At 37.8% G+C, this 18,560-nt stretch overlaps 1 protein-coding gene across 2 annotated transcripts in view; it reads left to right on the forward strand.

Annotated features, from left to right (window-relative positions):
* The window catches only part of TMTC2 (transmembrane and tetratricopeptide repeat containing 2), a 391,387-nt gene extending 373,249 nt beyond the window's left edge, over positions 1-18,138 (forward strand). For both annotated transcript variants that reach the window (XM_006083982.3, XM_023749767.1), the window contains one exon: positions 15,389-18,138. In XM_006083982.3, coding sequence (XP_006084044.1) covers positions 15,389-15,568 — 180 coding nt within the window. In that variant the 3' untranslated portion in view covers positions 15,569-18,138. The remainder of the gene's footprint in view (positions 1-15,388) is intronic.
* The last annotated feature ends 422 nt before the right edge of the window (positions 18,139-18,560 follow it).

The raw sequence follows: 18,560 nt of genomic DNA on the forward strand, positions 1-18,560 counted from the left end.
CGGGGAATGGAACCGTGACATCCTGGTTCATAGTCAACGCTCAACCACTGAGCCATGCCAGCCGGGCTAAATTTCATTGACTTTTAGAACCACTTTTATATCCATACAAGCAGAGCACAGAGTCTCTCCCCTGATAGAGGACAGAGTAATGTTCTCCTGAAATACTATGGGGCTTTCAAGAGGGAGATATGAACCACTTTTCCAAAGATGGTAGAGTGAGGAACCACCCCCCGCACCCCCCCCCCAAAAAAAAAGAAAGAAAGAAAAAGAAAACAACTTCAAACTGAAGTCTGGGATTCTAAGTGGAGTCACCTGTACAAGCAGGGTTATCCTGAGCACAGAGTCCAATAACAGCCCTGTGTTCTGGCTGATGAACTGTGCCTGCACTAATATAGTGAAGCAGAGCCTGTAATTGAGTCAGGACTCCCCAGGGGGAATGTGGTGTTTTTTTAGGTTGGTAGAATTATGTAGCAATTTGCAGAGGTAGATACAAATCCTCTCTGGAGAAAAGCAACCCACTTCAGGCCTGCTGGATTCCTTAGAAGATTAAGATCAAGCAATTAATTAACGAAAACTCCAGACCACTAAGACCACAAGGAAGTAACTACCATGAATGAGTCAGCAGAAACAAAATATTTAGACGTCCAAGAACTACACAGGTTGAAATAGAAACAGAATATAGAACATTTTTGTATAAAATATTTTTAAAATAATAGAATGATCTTGAAAGGAAAATGATTACCGAAGTCAAAGCCCAGTGATTAGATTAGTCACAAATGAGACTATTAGATATATGTAAGCCAATTACCTAGGATGCCACGCAGGAAAGGAAAGTGAGGGATATGAAAGAAAAGTTAAAAAGAAACCTGGAGAATATGAGAATATGTAATACCTGTCAGAGCTGCAGAAGTAGAGAGTAAAGTAGTGAATATCCCAGGATTTTGTAGGATGATGAGAACCTGCACAGCACAATATATCCCAAATAAATAGAAATCTGTAACAGGCTCAGCATCCTAATATGATAGAACTAGAGGCCCAGTGCAAGTAGCTCGCTTCCACTTGCCTCAGCTGGCTGCTCCGCCCTCTGCCGCTGGCTCTTAGCTCTCCGAGAGAGCCGCTGCTCCTTTGGTGATGCCGCCACGGCGTGACAACCACAGGCCTTTTATGATATAGATACTACAGACAAGATGATATCCTAAAAGAGGCCAGAAAGAAAATTTTCCTATGAAGGAATGCTAATTCGACCAAGAGCACATAAAATCAACAGCAATCAGAGAGAACTTCCACAAGCTTCCATCACCACATCTATCAATTCGCATCCCTACCTTCAAATGCTACCTTTTCTCTTGTTGTGGATATTTCTAGCTCAACCCAATCTCTTCATTTCTTCACTAGATACCTTTGTTGTCAACTATGTAAGAACAATCCTCCTGATATTATTCCCTCTTTCCCTCTTCCTGTTCTTCTGTTCTCTCTCCTACATTAACAAAATTCCTCCCTCTACCCATTTTTCCCCACTAGCATTTAAACATATTATTTCTCCCAAAACACAAAAGCCTCTCAAGCCCATTTCTGCCTCCAGCTACAACTTCATTTACCTCTTTTCCTTTAATAGCAAAAATTTCCATTTTCATTTGGACCAACTCCAAACAAGCTCTTTGTCCAATGATGTCACCAAAACTGCTCTTGTCAAATTACTAGAGCAGCACTCAGCAACATTCAGTCTATTTGTTCTCAGTTCTAATGTTGTCCTATCAGTAACACACATGATTATTCATTCCTCCTGGAAACACTTTTCTTCACTTGGTTTCCAGAGCACCCTCCCTCTGCTACCTCTTAACTCTGGTCCCTCTTATTCTTGATCTCCTCGGCTGGTTCCTTCCCATCCATCCAATCTCTTAACCTTGAAATTCTACTCCTTTCTTGACCTACTTCACTCTTTTCTGCATACTCATTCTCTCAGCAATCTTGTCCTCTCTCATAGCTTTAAATGGCATTGATACACTGATGGCTCCCAAATTTATATCTCCACCTTAGATCTCTTCATTGAACTCCAGACTAATCTATCCAGTGTCTACTTAGTATTTCCACTCTTAGAAACCCTTCAAGCTACTAGTCCAAACTTCTTCCCACACCTTCTTCTCCCATGGTCTTTCCCATTGTAGTGAATTACTTCTTCTAGTTGCATAAGCAAACTTCCAGTGCTGCTATCCTTGGCAAAGACATCAACACTGACCTCTAATAATGAAATTGACTCCTTCCTTAGTCTACTTTCAGCATAGCATTCAGAGCTTAAGTCAGATCATGTCACTCCTGTGCAGTTACTCTCTCATCTCCTTCAGTTCTTCATTCAGACACTCTCTTCTCCTAAGATCTTTTCAGGTTTCTCTATTTAATATTGTAAACCAGGGTTCAGCAAACTTTGGTTGCAGTGGAACAGATGATAAGTATTTTAGGCTCTGCAGCCATAGGGTCTCAACTACTATGCTGGGCTACTCTAGGATCAAATCAACCATAGACAAAGCATACATGACTAAGTGTGGTTTTTTGCACTTGGAAAGTATGGACATTGAATTTTGAATTTTATGTAATTTTTATGTGTCATGAAGTTGTTATTCCTTTTGAGAATTTTCAATGTAGAGTTTTAAATACTCACAGTACAATGTATATGACCCATGATTGTAGTTTGTCAAGGTCTTGCCTCATATATATTTCTCGAACCCTTTCTTTGCTGTATTTTTTACCCTATCATGAATTACAAAATAATATGCTACATATTTTACTTATTTTTGTATTTATTATCTATATCATACAAATATAATTCAAATTCATTGGGGTCTGGGTTTTTTTTAAATATATTTTTATTGATTTCAGAGAGGAAGGGAGAGGAAGAGAGAGAGAAAAATGTTAATGATGAGAGAGAAACATTGATCAGCTGCCTCCTGCATGCCCCACACTGGGGATCGAGCTTACAGCCCAGGCATGTGCCCTGACAGGAAATCAATCCATGATCTCCTGGTTCATAGGTCATTGCTCAACCACTGAACCATGCAGGCTGGGCTGAGGTCTAGGATTTTTAACTGTGTTTTTTTTTTTTTTGTATTGCTGAAGCCCCAATATAGGTGCTCAGTAATTTCATGTTAAATGAATGAGTGAATGAACATATTACCTTTAATAAGGAAGTGAAGTACACAGCCAGGTGTGGCTCGGCAGTTGAGTGTTGACCCAGCAAACAAGAGGTCACCATTTGATTCCCAGTCAGGGTATATGCCTGGGTTGGAAGATCCGTCCCCAGTAAGGGGCATGCAGGAGGCAGCCAATTGATGATTCTCTCTCATCATTGATATTTCTATCTCTCCTTCTCCCTTCCTCTCTGAAATCAATAAAAAAATATATTTTTTAAAAAAGGAAATAAAGAAAATTGGCTGTAATGGATAATTGAAGAACTCAAATTTATTTTAGAAATTATAGTCAGAGATCATCAACACACATATTTTAACTATTTGCAGCCTGCAAGAGGCTCCTCATGACTTTCTTATTAAAATTGTCTTATTTCAGTGTTATAAATTTTCTTTTCATTCTTCCTTAATTGCATTCATGTAACTGATATCAAATGGGATATATCTTAATGCATGGAGCCCCTTTGCTTGGGATGGCCATGCTTCCTGTCCCAGGGTTCTGCAGGTTCGGGAGTTAAGTACAGTTAAGCAGAGCGGCGTGTGCTCCCTCCTCTGCTGGAGGCTGCCCTTTCACGTGGCCCCTGTCAGCGATCACACTCACTTAGCATCCAGGACTTAATTTTCTAAGAACATTGCCTTTATAATTACCATTTAATTCCTACTTGTCTTGGATGAACCACAGAAATTAATAAAGTTCTTAAACTTCTGTCTTTGACTGAAGTAAATAAAAGTGTTAAATTATAGGCATTAGAGCATAGCCTAATTGCTATGAGCCATTTCAAGACACTGAATTTCAATTTAATTATTATATGTAATGGATATTAAGCATTTATGAGACAAATGTCTTACAATTTAATTAGATTAATTAGCAAAGTATTCATAACATGCTTTGTTTTAAGAGTAACTAATATGTAATAGCAGAAAAGATTTTTGCCTCTGGTTTCTTACATGATGTGCCTTTTCTTGTACTTCTAGAGAAGTCCTTTTTGTTATGCTTGTTCAGACATGAATATGTGGCCAAATGTTCCTGTAGTCCAGCGATTCTCAACCTGTGGGTCGCGACCGCTTTGGGGGTCGAACGACCCTTTCACAGGGGTTGCCTAAGACCATCGGAAAACACATACATAATTACACATTGTTTTTGTGATTAATCACTATGCTTTAATTATGTTCAATTTGTAACATTGAAAATACATCCTGCATATCAAATATTTACATTATGATTCATAACAGTAGCAAAATTACAGTTATGAAGTAGCAACGAAAATAATTTTATGGCTGGGGTCACCACAACATGAGGAACTGTATTAAAGGGTCGCGGCATTAGGAAGGTTGAGAACCACTGTTGTAGTCAAATATCAGATCACTATAAGAGTTTGTTGCATTGCCAATACAAAATTATTTTTTGAGCAAGTGAAAATGTATTACTTGGTGATTTTGTAAACCTGTTTGACATGTCTCACAGAATCATTTTGATTCCTTATCTCAGTATTTGAAATGAGTCTAAAAGAAATCAGAGTTGGCATAAGAAAATGAATCATTGGATCCAAAATAATTTATTTTGTTCTACCTTCCTTTCTGAGGTTTGTTTGGGGTGTTATTTGTGATGTATGGGTGGATAAGTGTCCGATAAATATATTTGAGGCCAGCAGTTGCTTGAACTCTGGGTCAGTGGGATTGCTTTGTTGATTGCTTGTTATTTGCTGGTTTCATTCCTTGTTTTATATTAACATAGTAAACCCAGGATAAAAGGCAAAAAAAAAATAAGGTATAGTGTTTTCAAAACCAGAGTTGCTCAGAGAAGAGGTAAGACATTGGTAGAGTAGGTGACGGCAATACAAGAATCTGTATTATATACAGTTTTGGAAGCTGTTTTAGGAAAAAAAAAATATCATCGAGCCAGTCTTTAAAACCTTCTTATAGATATAAAAATGTGCTGACTCTGCAGGCTTTAAGGAAGATGACTGATGCAGTCTGACTGCAGTGATTTCAGATAGCATCATTTCAGAAATACAGACAAAATGTGCAATTGAATGTAGAGATCTAGAGGGTGATATGCGAGCATACACCATGTGAGTGACAAAAGATCTGCCCTTAAAACTCCCTTGATTTGCTATGAGTTTAGATATGCACAGGCCATGTTTATTGTTACATTTCAGCAGGTGTGACTCTTTGGCAAGTGGAAGGCTTGGAGTGTAGCATGGCTTCACCTTTATTGGTGTATCCTGATGGAATATTTTTCTGAAATGATGTGTGGAGACCTTGCAGTCATTATTTTTCCAAGCATATATCAGCAAAGTCTTGGCCCTATAAAAGTGCAAATAGAACGCCACGCATCAGACACTGTGTTTACAGTTTAATTTTAGTCCTTGGAAAGATTAATAGTTCCCGGAGGAATTGCTTTGCTCCTGCTTGCTGTTTGATCTGATCATCCTAACTCAGAACATTCGCCAAACTTTCCGCTTCCTGTGTGCATGAAGCCTGTGGTGAATTCTCTCAGTGAAACGTGTTTCTTCCTGCTGCGGGGGGACAGTTGCTGCCTTCTAATGTCATGTTGAAATATGCTTGCTCTCAATGACACTGTCACTCTTGAATTAATCCTGCCTGTTCACACCATGGTCCCCATCTGCTTAGTGAGACGAAAGCAATCTTACCCATCTTTACAGTGTGTGTGCCTAACCTAAATTTTAATCCACTGTTTTGAGGTCTCTGATATCCTCACTCCCATACTTTAAAAAAATGAATATTTTCAATAAGTCTTATTCAGGAACAAATCTGTGATTTCCAAAATACGCAAACTTGTATCTCTTTGTTGACCTCCATCAAATCAAAGCTATTTTATTAGCCAACATGTCAGTCAATTGGAGGACTGTTGTACATAGATTTTAAAACTTCCTGAATTTGATTGTTGTGGCTTCTTTTGAGCTTTACTCTAATATAACTCTGATTTTTGTCAATGCCGTATATCTGTACCTCTGACAGTACTGTATTTTTTTATCAGATGATAATTTACATAGCAAAAAAAGGCCAGAAACCCTCCCCCCCCAAAAAAAATTTAGCTCTCTGCTTCTATCTTCTATAAGCCCAAATATCAACTTCAGTATATCTCTGAAATACATTTTAATAGCAGCATGATTATTCCAGTGACATGTTCAACTCCTTGGAATGAGCAATCATTTTATTAAATGTATTCAAACTCACGCTTCACACATACACACTTGGATGGCCTGTACAGCTGGAAATTCCTTCTGTGTAATATGATTATGATTGAGAAAGCATGCATATGTTCCTCCCTCCCTTTCATGCTAAAAAGAAATGAATAAAGTGTAGAGTGAATTATGTTGCTTAAATCATATTTGAACTTAGAAACAGGCAAGGAATGTGGTTCAAAAAGAGGAGAATAAGGTGCTGAGGGTTTTGTGAGCGCTATCTCTATTAGCAAGGACAGAATGCTCTTGCTGTTTTAAAATAGAGATGATGCTGGCTTGTTGTGCAGATTCTTTCCTAAGCGTCTTTCCTTCCGTGTCTTCAAATTCAGTACATTCTTATTTTTCCCATTCGCATGCACTGTGAACCATTCTGTATTTTTTCACTCTTTAAAGAACTTTTTATTTAATAATTTTACTGCAAACAATAAGTTACATGTTTATTTCAAATCATAAACAATATGGTGATTATATTTTATACAACGTATGGCCCGGGTCTAGGTTTTCCATTTAGATTACATGAGAGGCGTTCTTGTGAAATTAAGGACACCAGGAAAACCTATGTTTGAAAAAGACTTATCACCAGTGAAGAGTAATTTCTTAGGTCATATTCTTAATTGAGTAGGTATACTTTAAAATCTGTTAGAAATAACCACCACCTTTGAAATCACTCTGTGAGCATCACTCTTTGCTGTCCTCCAGAACTACAGCTGTTGGCATTTTGATTGCCATAAAAATGAATAGCACTCCACACTGTGGCACTCACACCCATCATAAAAGTTAAATGAGCATTCTTGTAACACCCGCTGGGATGGAGCAGATGTGGGAGAGAAGGATTGAGCGCACAGGATAGAATGTGTCACTGACAAATTGAAACTACTCCCTTAATACAGCGTTGTGTCTTGCCTGTCACCTATATCTGTTTTGTTTTATTCAAAGCTATTTCAAAAACACAAATACTGTATTGAAACTGAGAATCAAAATGAATTATTTCTATTATCTGTCAGACTTTGCCTTGTCACTGCTGTATTTCTGGGTTATTTTCCAGTGCTGGATGTACAGTTTGGTAAATCTTTTTGCAGAGGTACTTTCTTCAAAATATGACTGTAGTGAAAATGTGACTACAAAGAGCTGTCATTTCTGAGTTGGAAGCATTGAATTGCTTGTGGGTGTTAGTTTGTTTTTTTCATCACAGAACTTTGTGAGAGATTTTTTTGTTTATTGTATTCATCTGTTTCATTTTTAGTAAGAATTTTTTTTCCCACTTTTGGTTTGGTCTCCGAAGGGTTAACAGCATGGCTATCTCACTGCTGACATTTTGCTCACCAAACTAATTGAAACTCACTCTTCTTTATCAGGGCTTCTCTCCACTGCTGGCCCTGCTCTCAGCAGTTTGTTGAAAACAGGTAAAGAAGGGGTAGATCACCAAAAAGAAAATGTAAAAAGCTATTAAGCTTATGAAAATGTTACTAACCTCTCTAGCAATCAGGAAAAAGAAATTTAGCACAATAAGATACTATTTCACAACTTTAACTTTACAAAACTTAAAATGGTCAGATGATACCAAGTCTGATGAAGGACCCGAAATGAAGAAACCTTTGTTACATGCCAATGCTAATGCAATTTGATACAACCACACTGAGAGCAATTTGGTAATATCTGGTGAAGTTGAAGATCCTCTGTGATCCAGCAATTCCACTCCAAGAAACTCTCCCATAAGTATGTGTAGAGACAGCCCTCTATTAAAGAGTCAGTATTTCCATCCTTGGGAGAATGGGAGTCATTCACTGGAATGCATGTGAAAGAACTAAACCTTACATAGATCAACATGGATACATTTGAAAAACAAAATGATGAGTAAAAATTCTGCCAGGGCTGACCAGCAGCCCCTGAACGATGGATGAACAGATTACTCCAACACAGTTCCACTGTGGGGGAGAGGCCTAAGGGGCTTACCTGGCTCAAGGGTCCAAGCAGCCTCCATAGCCTGCCTCATTAGGCTTTTATTGGAATTTTTATCATTAGAAACAATCAAGAGGGTGAGTAGTCTTGGGAGGACACATGTTTACATTGTCCTCTAGGCAAGGGCATCCAGGGATGAAGCATAAGGATTCCAGTAAACACCGGGGCATCTGCACATGCACAGACTTGCTTGGGAAGATCAAGGAATAATTAGGGGCACTGCCTTTGATACACCCCTAAGTCTCCCCTAAGTTTGAATTCGATAAACAGGGCAGGCAGCCTTCCACACACTTCCCTTTTATCAGAATGTCCTCCTTATAAACTTTCCAACCAAGTCTCATGCTTTCCCACAAAATTCCAGTTGGGTGCTTAGTAGGATGGCATCCCATGAAGGATAATGACAAATGAATAAAGTTAAAACTTCAGAATGTATGCATTTTGTATAGGTAGACAAAAAAAATAAAAGTGTAAACATACACTGGGCTGATAAATACCAACTTCAGGAGGTTTTCTTGGGAGGATGGGAGTGAGTTCAGGAATAGGACAGCAAGAGGTATTTGGGATCTTCAATTGTCTTTATAAGTTTTATTTGTTAGGCAAGTAGACAGCTTTTTTATAGTCTCTGAAATTTTTATATGCCTAAATTATCCTATATAATAAAGAGCTAATATGCTAATTAGACCAGACGGTGGACCGACCTTCTGGAACTACCAGTAAGTGGGGGGTGAGGCCAAGAGGCAGCCGGGGCTGCGAGGGCTGGGGCAGCCAGGACTGTGAGGGCCGAGCTTCTTGCATGAATTTCATGCATCAGGCCTCTAGTTTATAATAAAAAAGAAACCTGCATATGGCTTTACTCATGTGTTTATTCATTCATTTAATCTGTCACCCACCAATCAGTTCATTTACCCATTTATTTATTTTTTCATCAAAAAAATTTTATTTAACCCAAGAAAAGATTATTAGAACTTAAACCAAGTCGGGAGAAAGGAACAAAGTATAATTAGAAGACAGATTTAGTGGAGATTTAGAAGTAAAGTTACCAAGACTTAACAGTTGGATGTATGTACATGTTTGTGTATGGAGGAAAGCAAGGAATCAAGTCTAATTTATTCAGGTTTCTAGCTTGGCCTTTGACTGTCTGGAAAAAAGAGGAGGAATGATATTGAAACTGAGGGAAATGATGTATCTAACATTATCGCAGGTGATATTATAGTTTTTTCATAAGCCTGACAGACAGTAATTATTTATTAAATATCTGCCATGTACAAGGCACAATAAATATAAATAGAATTCTTAAATTTATGCATACTCTTTTTCATGAATATTTTTCTTTAAAGTTTATACCATTAATTTTTAAGCATCATGGTATAGTTACTGCTCCAGTAAATCCAATTGGGTAAGCAATTTCAACTAAATACAGTGTGCAAACTTCATCAAGTTATTTGGTAACTACTTGAAAAAGATTGAGAATCCATTAAAAACTTCAGACCATGCAAATTCATTTCTGTTATATAATTTATATTCAGAAGGGAAGTTAAAAGGTGGTTATCTTAAAAGCATCCCAAGTATGTATAGTATATTAATTGAATATTAATTGAATATTAGCTGGATAAAGGTAATCTCAGACATTCCTTTTTTAAAAAGTTATTTAGTTCATAAAACAGTAAATATGCAACTATATATATAATTTCAGCAACACTTTGAATGGAAATATTTTTAATATCTATTTTTAAATTTATTGATTATTTTTTAGAGAGGAAGGAAGAGAGAGAGAGAAAAGTTGATTTGTTGTTCCACTTATTTATGCGTTCATTGGTTGCTTCTTATATGTGACCTGACCAAAATTCTAGCCCACAACCTTGGCATATTGGGATGACACTCTAACCAACTAAGCTACCTGGCCAGGGCTGAATGGAAATATTTTTATAAAGTTAGAAATATTGGTGTATTATCTCTGTCTGTCTTTTTCATAGCTTCCCTTGCCTGTTGATTTACCTTCATAAAAGGGAAGTGGCCACAGGGATAATAATGGGTCTCAAAGAGCCAGTTACTGCCTGGGTTTCCCTGTTTTGCCTAATCAGAATATTTCAACAAGCCCTTGTTTACCTTTTTCTAGGCCCCACCTACTCTGTTCAAAGCTCTGCATTTTAGTCCTGTTCCCAATAGGAGCACGAATTCCCAATCCTAAATCTCCTTTTGGTCTCACTGTTCCTGCTCCATAGATATGCTCCCAAGACTACACAATATACAAAGGCCAGGAAAATGACTTTGTCTTCCTGTCCTGTGTGCTTAGAAGACCCTGTGAGCTCAGCCTGGCTCCTGAGGAGCCTCAAGGGAATTAGTCTAGTGTCAGACCTTTCTCACCTTGCCTTTGTTCCACCACACCCCAGTACACATCTATTATTTTAGTTTTGCTATTTTCCTCCAATGCTGGAGAAATAAGCCAAAGACCACAGTAAATTAACAATAAAGGCGGAATTCCCTAGAGACTTGAAAAAAGACGTCACTTGTTGCCTCAGCATGGCTGCCAGTCAGCCCCTTTGATGTAAAGCATCTGTTCTCTTCAAGGAAACAAGAAAGTCTGGTTCTTCTTTCTAGTCTGTGAAGTAGGAGGTGGTGTCATTTGTTGTCTGGAGCCACAAGCCCCATGTTACTGGGTTGCAAGCTGCTGACTGCCTTTGTTAACATGCTGAAGATTTCATCGGCTGTCTTTAATAAAAGAGGATGTGTGTGAGGGAAGACATCAGCCGTTGCAGTTGGGTTTCTGTTCTCCAGCCCATGACTCGTGGCTGGCAGATGGCAATGACACCCAATATGTAAACAGACAGCCAGTCACCTGGACTTCTTGCATTTCAGTTATACAGTGAAGCAATCTTTAAGTCTGTTTAGAAACCGTACTTGCTATTATTTGGTTATGAAAAGGCTTTTTTAATTTCTTCTTCTGTCCAACAATATTTAGTCCTTTACTACTCTGTTAATAAAGCTCCATTTGAATACTTTTACTACCTTAGATAATTTTTTGGGCAAGAGAAGAATTCTGTTTTATGGGAGTTTAGACATTTGATCTGACATGTTTTGTTCTATAGGAACTTCATTCTCTTATTAAGAAAAAAAACTTTGTTTCAGAAGCTGAAAAAGGATATAATCGAGGATCTGGAAATGACCTCTAGACGAGTGCTTCTCAACTTTTAATGAGCGCACAAAGCGCCTGGGTATCTTGTTAAAATTCAGAATCTTCCTCAGTAGGTGGCACCTGAAATTCTTCATTTCTATTAAGCCCCTGGGTGATGCTGATGCCCCTCCCTGAACTCTCATTTTTGTAGCAAGGCTGGATGACCTGAAGGCAGGCAATCCAGTGGGCATCCGCTAAGCTGCCCATGCGATTGCCGTGGAAGGGAGATATGATGGGCTTAAAAGATAAAAACCCCATCTCTGAAGAGAGAAAACAACCATAGAGGGAGAAAGTAGTCTATATCCAGTTTGAGTCATAAATTTTTAACAAGCACTTGAAATTATGTCAAATGACACTTTCAAAGCAGTTACCTGAGGCAGTGGATATGTATGTCACATATGAGCACACCAGCATGTCAATTTCATCAGTTTCCAGTTATGCAAATAAAAATCTATAAGTATTACATAATATATGTGCATTGATTTTTAAAATAGCTTTCTTCCTCTATTAAAATAGATGCATTCAAACCACAATGTTTCCTATGAAAATTGTAATCTATTTATAATTAGATCTTTGCTTAAAAATATTGAACGAGCCCTAGCTGATGTGGCTCAGTTGTTTGGGTGTCATCTAGTGCACCAATGGGCTGCCAGTTTGATTCCTGGTCAGTGCACATGCCTGGGTTTTTTGTAGGGAGTGTAAAGGAGGCAGCCTATCAATGTATCCCTCTCACATAGATGTTTCTTTCTCCCCCTCCCCCTATCTCTGAAAATCAATAAAAAGTCTTTTAAAAATTGAATGATTTTCTTAATATGCACATTTTTAGTTTACTTGGATTTTTATTCTTTAGGGGACACAATAAGTATTATGTAAGCTTCCATGAGATCTGTTATTCCACATGAACTTCATAATGCCTATTTTTGATTATTTTTGTTTAATGAGAAACATGCTAAGTGTAGAAAATGCAAAATTAAAGTTATTCCAAAACACCAATATAATTAGCATTCAGACTCATTTTGATAACAGATTTAACTCCTTAATTGTATTTTCTTGTAATAATATTAACTTTTTTCTCCCTAATTTGAAGGTAGGGAGGTGACTCAAACTATTCCAAGCACAGAAGAACTCAGGCTGCAATTTAAGTAATAATAGCAAAGCCTTGGTATACTTCATCACCTATTTTCACAACCTTCTTTTCCAGGTTAACCTAAGAAAAGCTACAGAGCCAGTAAAGGAAGAGCCCGTTTACAAATGCTCAGCGTTTAGAATCAGGAGTCCTTCAGGCACACTGACAAGGGATTCCGCTTTGTGTTTTCGAGATGATAAGGAAACAGAAAAGAGGAAGAAAGAGATAGTAATCTGTATTCTCATATACTCTTAACAACAACTCTAAGAAACAAGCACTGTTACCCCATTTCTAGAAGAAACTGAGGTCTTATATACTTACTCAACTTGTCCAAGTGCACACATTTCTGGGTGGAGCCATCATTGGCACCTGGGCAGTGGGATTTGGTAACCTCTGAGTGTTTTTAAAAATCCCCTTGAGTTGGAATTCTAGTTAGGTACAGACACTTTGGTAATGAAGTGATTCAAGAAGTAACAGCTATCCCATAGAGCCATCTGGTTTCTCTCCGCCCAGCCACTGGGCCTCTTCTCTTTCTGTTAAGTAAGGAATGGTCTCCAACCCTGGTTTTCCCTCCCCATTTCCTCGCTTCCTCCGCAGGAAGTAGGAACACTTCATCTATTTAGCATCTCTAGTAATTCAGACTGTGAACACACTTCACCATCAGTTTAGTAGCTGTTTATTGGTTGTGATGCTAAGCTCTGTGAGGGGACATCATTCAGAAATGTGTTCAAGCATCAAACGCAAGATAATAGTGGTGGTATGACAACACAGTTCTCTTAGGAAGACAGAGTAGGTGGTGTTATTTTAGGTTTCCAATGAGGAGATAGTCACTGCACATGTAATTTGGAGCTGGGTTTATTTGGAGTGGTGGTTAAAATTAGATATTGACCATCTGTATTTTTCTTGATAAGTGTGGAGTCATCCAGACTAAAAGGTTTTCGAAGGTTAGTAATAGCTTATATTTGCAACATTCTTTTTGGAAAGGATGTTGAAAAGTTGGAGAATAATGCCCAGTAGTTGAGGACTTTAAGAGAATTTTGGTATACATCCAGACACATATTATGTAGCCATTGAAATAAAAATTGGAAAGTTTGTATAGCAACATAAATATCACAAACATGCATTTGCTATATCTCAAGCACAGTGAGCCAGGAAAACTAAATTTGACATTTGTAGAGTATCTACAATGTGCATGTACTGTGCTACATTTGTTTATTTTCTCTTATCTTTCTAACAATGTGCAGAAAGTTGATATTATTTCAATATTTCATAAATGAAAGAACCGAGACACAGATATATTAGGAGACTTCACCAAGGTCATAGCAGTGGCTGAGCAAGAACTCAAATCCACATCTCTGACAATCCAAATCTGATCCTTTTTCCCCAGTTGGTTTATTCTGAGCTATTCACCCCTCTCCCCAGCATTGCTTTGGTTCAGAAATAATCGTTTTTACAGTAAAGAGTAGAGTCATATGAATTCAGCTGAAAAATGCATGCATTGTGAAAATGTTAAATCATAGAAATAATTGTGAATTATTTTAGGCGGTATCAGATTTGCCAAGACAATTAAGAGTTGACATCATCTGAAAAATGAAAATATAATCTTAGCATAAACACTTTTAGTTTTATCTGATATTTGAAATATGCGTTTATGTAACTGCCAAAATATTAGCTACTCTGCAAGCCAGAAAGTTCCAGGGACAAGACAAGAGCAGTACAGCCCTTATTCATTGATAGCAAGCAAAATGTTTTTTCCTTTGGGAAGGAGTGTTGTTATTAACTAATGTCTGAGAATTTGGGGATGGAAACCCTGTATTAAACTAGTGCTACATAACATACTTTTTTTTTAAAGTTTGCCTTTCACATGATAACTTTGTATTACAATTACCACACATTACAGAAAAATCTGTTTGCAAATTATTTTTAAACAAATAGCATAAAACTTCTCTTATAAAGGTACCATATTTTATCTATTATTAGGTGTTTTTAATTAACTGTATTTAGAGTAAACACTTACCATTAGAAGGTTAAAAACTGACTTAAAAGTAAAGACGTTGTCTCATTAAATTACTTGAGCTAGATTTGGAAAGAACTGTAGTGGTTTCATTTGATTTTTTTTTTCCAGGATAGTTTACCCTGAAAACATCAGTAAAACTTTACAGTATATTTTACTTATTCATGTTTTTATAAATGGTGTGAAATATTGCTAAGGAGAGGGAACAAAGGTGGGGGGTGGAGGGGGTCAATGGGAAAAAAAACAAAGGGGCTATCTGTAATACTTTCAACAATAAAGATAAATTTTTTAAAAAGAATTTTAAAAAGTGGGTGGACACAGAAATTTGTCAACTTTTCCCATTTAATATTGTATTTCTTGGTGTTGAGTTGACCAAAAGTTTAATTCTGTCCATCTGAAATTGTATCACTTTTTTCTCAGAGTGGTACCACCTGACTAGGTTGCTAGGTTTTCATATGTAACCCATTCTTTCTCATTAAAGACGAAAACTATTTCTCTAGCTGCCTGCCCTTTTTAAAAAGGTACAAAGTACACAGCGGCTGTTTGGAAACTTTTTTCCCCCTCCTTCCTAGTTATCTTTGTCTGTTTGTATAAATTGCTAAATTGCTTCCATAAAATGCCTCCAGACATAAGGGAATCATTTGCATAAGTGGATGAAGGTTTTTGTCTTCCTCGAAGGAAAGCTTGCGATGGCCTCTTAATCGGTTTCCTTCCTCTCTCTGGCCCTAGTATCCGGCTGCGCTGATGAACCTGGGAGCCATCCTGCACCTGAACGGCCGGCTGCACAAGGCCGAGGCCAACTACCTGCGGGCGCTGCAGCTCAAGCCGGACGACGTCATCACGCAGTCCAATCTCCGCAAACTCTGGAACATCATGGAAAAGCAAGGCTTAAAGACTTCCAAGACCTGACACAGGGGCAGCGCCTCTTCCTCCTCCACATTCTCAAGCTGGCTTCCTTAACCAACAGGACTTCCCAGCGGGGCTAGGACAAGAGCTGGTTTGGACTTCAAGGCCAGGGCAGAGGTCACCGAGGTCACTGCCTCTTCTGGGAATATCCGCTTAGCTGTTGGCACAGCCTTTAACACCAAAAACGGGGGGGGGGGGGCATTGGAAACCTCCTGAAGGATGTAATTGTTACCCACAGAACTAAACCAGAGCACTTAACAAAGGAGGATCTCTTGGCCTTCTGAATGAGGGACGGCGTCTAACTTCCAAAATTTGTGCATTTTTGAAAGCTAACTGAGAAATTATATTGTTTCCTAAACACTGTGAGAGGAAGCCAGAGTGTCCATTCAGCCACGGTAAACTATGAAGGTCAAGTGTGCATAGGAGAGATTAACGTGTAGTGTGAACCCCAGGGAGCCGGTGGTCATCCTGACCCTGCTGCCTTCCCTCTCTGAGACAGCCTGCTCATCAAAATTCTGCAACTTAGAAAACTCCTTTTTTTTTTTTTAATACGATGTCAGGACCTGTGAGAGTCTACACTTGTTTCCTGACTAGTGCACATGCCGCGTTATGATTTGGATGTCAGTCTTCACTTTCTTGGGAATCATTTGCTTTTCATGATCTGAAAAGGATATGCAGCGTAGCGAAACCCCCATTTCACTCTGGTATTGTAGGAGGGGCCAGGGAGGCCTCATACTTGTCAGGCAGGCATTTTTTACTTTAAAGTCGCCAATATTTATCCCCCCACACACAAAAAAAAAAAAAAAAAAGAAAGAAAGAAAGAAAAAACTGCCTAGGAGAATTCATTGTGTTAATTCTTAGGCTTTTGAAATTGCCTTTTTAAATGGCTATTCCTGGTTAATGCACATGCTTATATAAGGATTATAACAAAAGAAAGCTTAAAGGTGTTCTAGCTCCAATAACTAACCAGCAGCCATTAGACATAGGGAAGGTGCTTTGTGCTTTCCAGATGTTACTGGTTAAAAAAACAAGGCTGCTCGAAGGAGTGTATAATGATGGTTACCAATGACTTTATATTTGGGAAATGTTATTATGAAATGCTAATATCTTTCTAATAGGTACCAGAACAGTAATGCTGATACGGTTTTAAGGAATTGTTTTTATCGTATTTTTCATATTTTGCTCTTCCCCCCCAAAAAAAACATAAAAATGACTTCTTATTTTAAGCTGCAGTAGAGTGTAGCATTAGCCTGCGTGTTTCTAGGTTTTCTGCCAAGTGCTTTTTACAGTTGAAAACCATTTCTCACTAGCAAATTTGGTATTTTGTTTCATTACCTATTTGTAACCACTTCAACATTCATTTCACAAGTAAAGGAGTATAAAAGATGTAGAGAAGAACATTTGTTGAACATTTTTTTGACTTGCAGTCAGACTTTGCTACTAAAAGTTAACTTTGTGAAAACAATAGCCCACTATTAGCTTCTTCATAAAGTAGAAACACAATACTGTACATATTTATTTATTTATTATTCTATAATAGCAGAATAACAAACAAAACTTGATTCATCAAGCCAATTCCTTGCAACTGAAAATTAGCCTTTTCTCCTTTACACTCATGCTCCATGTATATATGGTCAGCATCCTCATTAAAGGGAAGCTGCACATGCAAATACATCATACTATGTTTTCTCCATATTTTATATGTTTTTCTGCATATCTGAATACAGTGGGATAAAGAATCTGAAGTAGTGTTCCTATGGCATTAGTGTTTTTGTAAGAAGGGCAAATGTAGTGAGAGAGATTTGGTGATGGCATTAATAAGAAGGCCCTCCTACCATGTATAGTATTTTGTAAACATTTCACTGAGGGGCCAAAAGTTAAATTATAACTAAATCACTGTGTTCTCAGAATGATATTTAACATTTAACAACAACAAACCCGTGGTCAAACCAAAAATAGGGGTTGAAGTGTATTTTTCATCTTCTACTGCATTGGCAATTGCAAACAAATAAATACTACAAAAGGAATTTAATATAAGGATATAGAAATGAATTCAATGTCTAACATTTTTATTTATTTAAATATTGACCTATGATGATTTCCTAGTTTTAACACTTTATGTCTTTTTATTGTTATTGTTCTTCCTTTCAAAACACTTGGTTCTTAATAGGTTTGCTGATTGCACAGTAGAGGCACTTCATGTTGACCCAGTTCCCAAGTAGCATTAATAATTGGGCCTGTGTCATAAAATGCATGGATCTTTAATAACAAAATGTCCCTGACACCTTCTATTACAGGGCTGGGCTTAGACCAACTTGGGGGGAGGGCAACAGGGGGGCATAATAGAACATGGTCAAAAAAGTCTCCGCTCAGGGATTTATGGTGGATTATTGCAGACAGTGCTAAAAATATAGAGCACAAGACAAGTTTACTAAATTAAAATTTTATTTTTTGAGAAGCTGTTATTTGTATAAATTATCAAGATTTGTAGGCTTTCCTTTTGTAGAAATAATTGTTTTATGTGCCAGAGAATTTCAATTTTGTTTTCAACAATAAAGCATTGATAACAAATATGTTGTTTAAGCCTTTTTTCAGTCTTCCACAGCAACAAAACTTATACTCTCTTGGGTTTTAGCAGAACTAGGAGATAATTTTTAAAAGGTGGAGATTGAGAGTCAAATGGAGACAGAATGTGGCTAATGTATAATAAGAATTATTAATTTTTAATAGTTTAGTAATAATAAGGGTTGCTGATGTCATTAGATTTTCCATGTTCAGAAAAGATGACATGGTCCTGGCTGGTATGGCTCAGTTAGTTGAATATTGTCCCATGCACCATTCACTGAAAGGTTGCCAGTTCAATCCCTGGTTAGGGCACATGCCCAGGTTGTGGGCTCGATCCCCAGTTGGGCTGTGAGCCAAGTAATGTTTCTCTCTCTCTCTCCCTCTCTCTCTCTCTCTCTCTCTCTGTTCATCCTCCTCTCCCCGCCTCTCT

The sequence above is a fragment of the Myotis lucifugus genome, unplaced genomic scaffold (genome assembly GCF_000147115.1).
Source record: "Myotis lucifugus unplaced genomic scaffold, Myoluc2.0 scaffold_9, whole genome shotgun sequence".
In the NCBI taxonomy this organism is placed as follows: Eukaryota; Metazoa; Chordata; class Mammalia; order Chiroptera; family Vespertilionidae; genus Myotis; species Myotis lucifugus.